The sequence below is a fragment of the Scylla paramamosain genome, chromosome 31 (genome assembly GCF_035594125.1).
Source record: "Scylla paramamosain isolate STU-SP2022 chromosome 31, ASM3559412v1, whole genome shotgun sequence".
Lineage (NCBI taxonomy): Eukaryota > Metazoa > Arthropoda > Malacostraca > Decapoda > Portunidae > Scylla > Scylla paramamosain.
Window position 1 is genome coordinate 14,616,500 of NC_087181.1, and position 10,000 is coordinate 14,626,499.

At 41.3% G+C, this 10,000-nt stretch overlaps 1 protein-coding gene across 2 annotated transcripts in view; it reads right to left on the reverse strand.

The window, feature by feature from the left end:
* Nucleotides 1-10,000, reverse strand: part of LOC135088688 (tetratricopeptide repeat protein 28-like) — a 96,960-nt gene that overhangs the window by 86,836 nt on the left and 124 nt on the right. For both annotated transcript variants that reach the window (XR_010261078.1, XM_063983631.1), the window contains exon 1: nt 9,734-10,000. This exon is cut by the window's right edge. Coding sequence is in view for 1 of the 2 variants with exons in the window: in XM_063983631.1 (XP_063839701.1) it covers nt 9,734-9,757 (24 nt within the window). In the remaining variant the exon portion in view is untranslated. The remainder of the gene's footprint in view (nt 1-9,733) is intronic.

Sequence of the window (10,000 nt, forward strand, 5' to 3'; positions counted from 1 at the left end):
TCTTTTTTGTAACACGTATAGAACTGTACTTTTTCCCCCTAGGTGAGTCATTCTAATCATTTTACAATCTATAAAACACGACGTGAGAATGGCCAGCGCGGTGAGTTACTGCACGTGTCTTGTTACTTACACCCCTTCGCTTCGTTTACAGCCAATGAAACACTGAGGAATGGAAACACATAAAGAATAAAAAAAAGACGCAATTCTGGCCTGGACATATAAGGCGCGAGGAAGTGTGAGAGGGAGGACCCGCGCGTCACCTCCTGCAGGGGAAGGCTAAGAGTCCTGCAGGGGGAGGTTATGGAACCTGCGGAGACAGACTTTACTGCCGTCACTGCACCACCACCACCACCATAACATCCATCCCACCACCATCACCTTCACTATCACTACCATTATCATCACTTCACCGGAAAAGAGAAAGATGAAAGAAGTAATTATTGGGAAGATTGAAAGAATGAGAAAGAAAAGACATAAACTTTTGATGGAAATATTTAAAGCAACAGTGGGAAAAATGAAGGAATGGTGGAAAGATTCAAAGGGAAAGAAGAAAAAGATAAAAGCACCTACTGAAAACTTTGAAAATTTTAAATGAAAAATGAAGAAAAATAACATATGCTGGAAATATTGAAAGAACAAGAAGCAAATATTCGTGCTGGAAAGGGTTAAATGAAAAAAGGAAAAATGAGGAAATGCTGGAAAGATTGAAAGAAAATGAAGAAGAAGAAGAAGAAGAAGAAGAAGGAGATATATAAACTACTGCTGGGAAAATTTTAAAGCAAAAAGCGGAAAAAAATCAAGAAATGCTGGAAATATTGAAAGAAGAAGAAAAAGGAAGAAGTACATAATCTTCTGAAAGAAAGATTTAAAGCAAAATTGAAATATGAAAAAAAAGAAATGTTGAAAAAATAGAAACATGACGACGACCACAACAAAGAACAAAAACAGGAGAAACCACAAACTCTAGCTGGAAAGAATCACAAGGAAAAAAAAATACTGGGAAAAAAATTAAAATGAAGAAAGAAACAGTAAAGACGAAGAACAAGAACAGGAAAAAAATACAAACTCCAGCTGGAAAGAATCACAATGGGAAAAAAAAAAAAGCAAAAACGAAATACTGAAAAAAATAAAAAAGAAGAAACACTGAAGCATAAAAAGAACAAGAACACAAAGCAAAAGAAGAACCAAAAAGGCAAAAGATAATGCTGGAAAGACTGAAAGGAATATGAAAGACAGATAGGAAACTTGGAACTCGTGAACAGCGGCCTCTAATCTCACCTACATCAGCCCAAACACCGCCGTGGTGAGGCTGGTGATGAAATGCATTTATTCCTTATATGGCAGGGCGTGGAGTGAAGTGGTAGCAGTAGTGGTGGTGGTGATAATAGTAGTAGTGGTGGTGGTGGTAATAGTAGTAGTGGTGGTGGTGGTAGCGGTTCTCTATGATATTCAGTAATTTTCACACACACACACACACACACACACACACACACACACACACACACACACACACACACACACACACGATAGTATATTTCAGCTCAAAGCAAGTATATATGAAAAATCACTCATAAGATACCAAAAATCAAAGCTGACTTAACCTAACCAAACAAAACCCAATCAAACCAAACCAAACCAGACCAAACTAAACCAAGCCGAACCGAACCAAATCGAACAGAACTTAACCTAACCTTACCTAACCCAACCCAACTCAACCTAACCCAAACCAAACCGAATCTAAACCAAACCTGACCTAACAAAACACCCCAAAAAAAATTCCAGTACCCAAAATACCCCAAATTGAAAATACAAAGCAGTCCATTGACATTAAGAGAAAAAGAACTGTTAGACTGGAAGAGAATAACATTAACTGCTGTCCAAAATCAACTTAATTAACCTTTACCTGCCTGCCACTCCCGCACACCTGTCCCACATTCCTCTGTTTGTGTAGCCTGTGATGGGCAAACCTCACCTGCCATTGCTTAGCGGCCCTCCCTCCCATTCGGTAATTAAAGGTGAGAATCAAGTCACTCTAAGATGATGGATGATTCACGCATGATGTGACTCAGTAAATACACACACACACACACACACACACACACACACACACACACACACACACACACACACACACACTTATTTTTCATTGTAGATATTTATTTATGTTATATCTTGGTGAATGATGAAGCAACAGACAAATTATCATTGTTACTCTTAATATATTTGTTCTCTCATCAGAATCAATAATTGTTAACTGGTCACGTGATATCTTTGTACTCTGTTCGAGGCCTCTATGAGTAAATTAACTTACCAAATCTTTCAACACACACACACACACACACACACACACACACGGTTAGGTCATTGACGAAATAGCAATTATAACCTGATGCAGAATACTGAATATGAAAAATACAAAATTACAAGTCAAAACAAGGCATGCTTACCATTTCGTCCAAAGCCTCACTTAAATTGTGTTGCTTGTTAGGGAAGGGCTGGTTGATGCACTTTGTACTTGTATACTTAAGAATCTAAGTGTGCAAGATGAACCGGATGATGATGATGATGATGATGATGATGATGATGATGAAATTTGCAACAGTAGATAAGTAAACTGTTTTCATCACCCCACCACCACCACTACCACTACTACTACTACTACTACTACTACTACTACCACCACCACCACCACGACCACCACCACCACCACCACATGTACCAAGTATGAATGACCGTGACCGTGGGAGTGGAAGAAGACGAAGAAGAAGTACGAAAGAAGAAGAAGAGGAGGACTTTGGGACATGATTACTCACCTTCCCCGTTACCTGCTGCTACCCCCAACCCCCCACCACCCTTCCCCATCAGCACCCCCCCCCCGCCCTAGACCCCCTCCCGTTATAGTGTAATAAGCCTGAAGGGGCGAATAAGGTAGTCTGATCGGAGGGCGCTCACTCTTCAGTCGTCATGCTTCTTGCTCGCCGAGTTTATGAATAATACAAGAAGGAATCATATGTTCTTTTGCTCGTTGTTTGAAGGAGGAGGAGGAGGAGGAGGAGGAGGAGGAGGCTTAAAGGGAGGGGGAGGAAATGGGAAAGGAGAGATATGGGGTTGTAGGTAGATAGGTAAGTAGGTATGGATAGAAGTAGAGAGAGAGAGAGAGAGAGAGAGAGAGAGAGAGAGAGAGAGAGAGAGAGAGAGAGAGAGAGAGAGAGAGAGAGAGAGAGAGAGGGGGGAATGTGGAAAGAGAGGGTATGGAGGGTATGGTTGATTGGAAGGAGAGAGAGAGAGAGAGAGAGAGAGAGAGAGAGAGAGAGAGAGAGAGAGAGAGAGAGAGAGAGAGAGAGGAATACGTACTAATTAAGACAAATACAGGGAAAGGAAGAATAGAGGTTGGTATCGAGAGAGAAAGAGAGAGAGAGAGAGAGAGAGAGAGAGAGAGAGAGAGAGAGAGAGAGAGAGAGAGAGAGAGAGAGAGAGAGAGAGAGAACCAGGCCTAGGAATGTGAACTGCTATTGAATACCTGAGGGATGAATCATTAAATTGCACCTGATCCAAGAGACGAGTTTTGCTGAGCGACTGAGAAACACTTCCTTGAGCTGCGCCTTGAAACCTCCGCTCTAGAGGAAGCTTTTCGGAATTTTAAGAGCTTTTTGATTCTAGTGGTAGTTTAATAAGGATCTTCTACCTTTAACTGGCTCTAGTGAAAGGTACTGTGGTTTTCAAGGGCGTTTTCATTCTATTGGTGCTTTTAACTCTCCGCCGTTTACAGATTATAATGGAAGGTATTTTGATTTTTAAGAGTGATTCTAGGGCGTGGATTCTGATTTTTAACAGGCTCTAGTGGAAGGTATTAGGGTTTTCTAGGGTGTTTTCATGATTTTATTCACAGTTTAACAAGGATTTTGCACGTTTAACAGACTCTAGTGGAAGGTTTTAGGACTTTTAAGAGTTGATTCTAGAGATAATTTTACTATGATTCTACTCTTTTAACAGGCTTTAGTTGAAGGTATTAAAATCTTCAAGGGTGTTTTTCATGATTTTAGCGATAGTTCAAGTGGAATTCTACCCCTGTGGCAGACTCTGGTGGAAGGTATTAGGTTTTTGAAGAGTGCATGATTCTAATGATAGCTTGATAATGACCCTACACTTTTATCACACTTTAGGGTTTGCAAGTGTGGCTTCATGATTTTAGTGATAGTTTAACAAAGATATTTCGGGATTTTTAAGAGTATTTTTATTCTAATGCCACTTTAACAAGGACTCTACACCCTTAACCCTTTCACTACGATATGCAACAATTCACGCATTAAAAGTACTGCATAAACTCTCAACAAACACCTACAAGAAAAGGAAACGCATTAAAAGATTAGATTTTCCAGCGTATGGACAGTAGAATCTTTAGTGGCGGCTACAGAAAAATAAATAAATAAATAAATGTCCCGGCGTGTTTTAGCATTAAGGAACGTTGTGTCATATACTCGTAACAGTGAAAGGGTTAGCAAGTATTAGCGGGAATCATTGTGGCTTCCAAGAGTGATAGTTTAACAAGAATTTATCACCAATAGGAAAACACGCCGAGGAGAACCTGACCAATCATCTCCGTCGCCTTTGAAAACATTCCTGATGAGAGGACCAAGCGCTTCACTATACGGACTTAAGACAATGGCAGGTGGCGCCCCTTGCCTCTACAATGGTGAGGATGAACAGCCGCGTAACGAAGATGATGGTGAAATGAAATGGTGATAATGATGTTGACTGGATCTATGTAGGGTTCTCTCCTCCCCCCCCCCGCACCCATCCTCCCTCCCTATACATCTTCTTGTTTGGCCATTTTTTTTTTCCTCCTCCTTCTTCTCTTCTTCTCGTCGTCGTCGTCGTCTTGTTTATCTTCTCCTCCTCCTGTGTTTCTCTCATCATCATCATCATCATCATCATCATCATCATCTCTTTCTTCTTTTCTTATTCTTGCTCTTCCTCATCTCTCCTCCTCCTCCTCCTCTCCTCCTCCTCCTCCTCCTCCTCCTCCTCCTCCTCCTCCTCCTCCTCCTCCCTACATACCCAAACACCCTCCTTATTCTCAGTAGTAATAATCAATAACAAAGAACAAAACAGTACGGTTCTGGAAGACAAGATCATAAAGACAACATGGATTTAGAAACAAATGGTCGCGCCTTTTGAACTGGGTCGATCCTTTTAACGAAGTATCCCGTATGCACAAGAATACCAAGGCAGTAGAATGAAGAAAATATGAAAAAATCACTCATAAAACACCGAAGACAAACCTAATCATTGTAGCTGTCAAGAGTAGTAAATAGGATGACAGTGGATACAACATGCACGAGAACAAGGCCAGTGGATATTGTTTACTCAGAACTTCCAGAAAGCTATCGACGAAGTTCCTCACAAGCGCCTCATTAGTAAAGTAAAAGCTCGTGGTGCACTTGGCAACCCCTTTGGCTGGATGGAAGACTGGCTGCCGGGTCGTAAACAGCGCGTCGTAATAAACGGTAAATATCAGACTGGCCTAACATAACTAGTGGAATTCCTCAGGGGTCAGTTTTGGGACCGATTCTTTTCAATATTTACATGCATACGTTGCCTGCCTCAGATGGGAACAGCCGCGCGTGACCCACGGAAATGCGTTGTCCTGGAAGGGAATGAAGGAGAGAAAGAGAGAAAGATACCTGAAGAATAACCGTGTCGTGTATGTTAATGGCGTGGGTGTTGATCATAAGGTATCCCGTGCAAAATAACTAAATTCGCAGACGATACAAAAATCACAAACGAGGCAGACTCATCAACTTAACGACACTTGCCTTTTAACGGTGTAAATTACGTACTTAAAATTGAGACTTAGAGAATTTCGCCGTAATGAGTACCTTGAACATTTATTTCTTTTATTTATTTTACTTATTTATATATTGATTTATTTATTTACCTATCTGTCCTTTTATCTATTTATTCATTTATTTGTTTACCTACTGTCGTAACTCCGGGAAAGAAAAGATCTGTTGCTGTTTGTTTTTTGTTTGTATTCCTTTGTATTCCTCCTCCTCTTTTCCTTCTTCTTCTTCTTCTTCTTCTTCTTCTTCTTCTTCTTCTTCTTCGCCCTCCTCCTCTTCCTCCTCCTCCAAGTTTACAATGACCCCGATACAATGATATCCCAGTGAGCACGCCCCCACCCCATCCCCCTTTCATACCATAACCTCCCTAATCCCCAGCCTCTTCCTCCCCTCCCTACAACCTTGGCCTTCCCCCTCACCCCACCCTCCCCAGCCTCTCCTAACCCAACCTTATCCTCCTCTCCCCTCCCCTTTCCTTTCCCTCCCCTCCCCTCCCCTCCCTTCCCCTTCAATTATAAATATCAAAACGAGAAAGACTGTGGAGGTAAACTAGTAATTATTTTTATGTAAGAAATATACGGATCATTATCATTTTTTATTCATCTTTTACAACATCTATTTTTCTTTTTCAATTTTTAAATATGGCGACTTTTATTTATTTTGGGTTTATGAATTATGGAAGTGCTAGATAAGTTGAGTTTACCCTTTAAATGTATCGCTAAATTCATTCCTTATCCTTCAAATTAACCTCAAACTCCATTTTTTTCTTCCACCTCATCTATAACCTTCTCTTTTTAACATCCATTCCTGGCCTCCATTTATCGTCCATTTTAACCCTAACCTTCCGTTTACCCATCCCAAAAATTCTCGATTAACCTCAAACTCATTATTTAACCTCCTTTTATGCTCCACCTCCTCCCTAACCTCCCTTTTTAATCTTCACTCAATCCCTAACCTCCCCAATTATTCTCCCACCTCCTCCCTAACCTCCCTTACTAACCCTCAATCCATCCCTAACCTTCCTTTTATTCCCCTAACTCACCTTCCCTAACCTACCTCCCTCCTGCTCACCTGTTCCTCTGTATTTGATTGATTATTCTCACCTGCGCTACCTGTCCGCGGTAAGACCACTAATTTCAGAAGGTCGCGCATTGCTTTCCACTCACTCCCGCCATTATCTGATCCATTTTGCATTAATTAGACCGATAGAGTGTAGAGCATAATTGCAGGTAACACGCTCATTGTAATACTGACAGGTTAATGACACTCTTCTTACCTGCCGCCAACTTTCTATCAATTGCAGTTCTGGTGGTGGTAGTGTGTGTGTGTGTGTGTGTGTGTGTGTGTGTGTGTGTGTGTGTGTGTTGTGTTTGTGTTGGTGGTGGGTGTCTTAATGGTGTCTGATTGTAGTATTGTTTGTTTGCTGGTGGTGGTAGTAGTAGTAGTAGTAGTAGTAGTAGTAGTAGTAGGAGTAGTAGTAGTAGTAGTAGGAGTAGTAGTTGTAGTTTTTTTATTGTTGTTGTTGGTGGTGATTGTTGTTGTTGTTGTTGTTGTTGTTGTAGCAGTAGTAGTAATAGTAGTAGTAGCAGCAACAGTAGTAGTAGTAGTAGTAGTAGTAATAGTAGTAGAATCATGATATTTTTCTCCTCCTATATTCTCCTCCATTGTATTCCTGTCTTTGTATTCCCTTCTTGCTTGCTCTCTCCTCCTCTCACTTTCCCCTCCCTCCTCCCACTCACACACACCACCATTTCGTATGTAACTTTATTAACGTACAATATCCAATGACATATGGTGAACAGAAATTAATTATCCTTAATAATAATAATAATAATAATAATAATAATAATGATAATAATAATACTAATAATAATAATAATAATAATAATAATCGTCTTAAGTATTCTCCTATATATGGAAAAATATGCTAAATTTTGAGAGAGAGAGAGAGAGAGAGAGAGAGAGAGAGAGAGAGAGAGAGAGAGAGAGAGAGAGAGAGAGAGAGAGAGAGAGATTGGCACAAAGCAGCATTGAAATCACCGTAAAAAAAAAAAAAAAAAAAAAAATAATAATAATAATAATAATAATAATAATAATAATAATAATAATAAATAAACAAATAAATCATTCTTATAACCACAAATCAAATCAGCAAATACACTAAGTTTATGTATACTCTTTAATGCCCATATTTTACGCACTCATTCATATCTCGCTCACTTTCCTACAAGAGTAACGGGAGTGGGTTTGAGTGCGTTGAGTGTGTTGAGTATGCGTGCGTTTGTTGCTTGAGAAATGGATACCGAAGTGCGTGGGAGAGTGTGGATTAGTTACAGGTGCAGATACAAAGGTGGGTGGAAACAAGTGGATGATATAAATAGTGCAAAATTAATGACATATGTACTGATATGTTTGATTCTGACCGGAGTGTGTGAGTGTGTGTGTGTGTGTGTGGATGTGTGGATGTGAATGTGGATAAGTGAGCAAGTGGATTAGTTACACGTACAGATATACAGGTGTGTGGATATACTTGATACACCTCACGCAGCTCCAGATAACATACAGAATACAGAACTAACTGCGTGTGTGTTGGAACAGTAAATTTTGCAACGAGTAACAATAGTCATCTTGCAGATTACGAGATGAGTAATGTCTAACTCCAGACACAGACAGGGAAGAGATCTCAGTGTACAGGTGAGTGAATACAGTACACTTAACGTAGAATATGAGATACAGAATACAGAGGTGAAAACATACAAATTTTACTGGAGCACGTGTGGATAAGTATGTGGATTAGTTACGTACAGATATATAGGCGTGTGGATACCAGTAAATACATTCCACGCAGTTCTAATTGACATACAGAACACAGAATCGTTAACGCGTCAAATGAAACACTTAATTCTTACTAGGGCGTGTGGATAAGTATGTGGATTCCTTACGTATAGATTTACAAGCGTGTGGATACCAGTAAATACACCCAGCGCAATTCTAGATGTCATACAGAGTACGGAACTCTTAATACGTCTACTGAAACACCGAATTCTGACTGTAGTACGAGTGGATAAGTATGTGGATTACTTACGTACAATTTTACAGACGTATGAACACCAGTAAATACACCCAATGTAGTTCTAGATGTCATACAGAATACAGAACGGTTAACACGTCAAGAGAAAAATCCAGCTCTTCGCTTTGTTTCATTTATCCGCGGGGTTGGTGGGGTTACGATGCTGCAGTTCCCGGTGCCGGCTTGGGGTTGTTCTGGCGGCACTTCGGCAGTCGGTCACGGCGCGGCGCAACATTCCACTGGAGGCATGTCGGGGCGAACGGGCCTCAGGGGGAAAGTCATGCCCTTGTGAACGCTTTACGACATCCCAGGGGTACTGTTAGTGTGTCCCTGGGGGCGTCTCGTGTTCCTATTCTGTCCCTGTTAAGTGTTGCATGATGCTGTTGTTGGTGACTTAAGTGTCCACAGCCTGACACTTTATAACTTAACGTTACTCTTCTTTACTTAGGGATAATGTGGGGTGGAGGGTGGAGGAGGGCGCAGGAGGACAAAGGGAGGTTGGGAAGGTGACGTGAGGGGATGGAAAAGCGGCGTTAGTGGAGATAATTTAACTTGAATGATGCCAGGCTCAGAGATACTCAGACGGCAGCATCCCTCATTCCCTGCCTGCCATCCTACACTCGCCGTCTCGCCCCCTAGCACATACCACCCAACGACTTCCCCGTCAGGATCAGTCACAAAACCCCTGCCTTGCCACCTGACGAAGGGAGTGACGAGCGGTAGCGGAGTGTTAAGAGGAAAAGAGATCATCCAGCAGAGAAGTGGGCACCCGCAAGTGAGATGAGATTGGGATCAAGAGGGATGAGGGTTGTTCACTTACCGTTGGGTTGTCTCTCGATGTCATGGTTCTCAGCGGCACCTCCGTGATATATCCAGACCATGATACACTGTAATATTCGCTTTAGCACTCACACATCACATCACTCAGAGAAAAACCATCACTGAGGCCAATGTATACTCAGTCGCCATCTTGGTTGTAATTGGCTGTTCTCTCCACCTCCCTCTCACCTGTCATCTGGAGGCTGCGAGAGTTTCCGATTCGTTATTTACCTGCGGCGGAAAAACATATGAATTGCGGCACTCATCA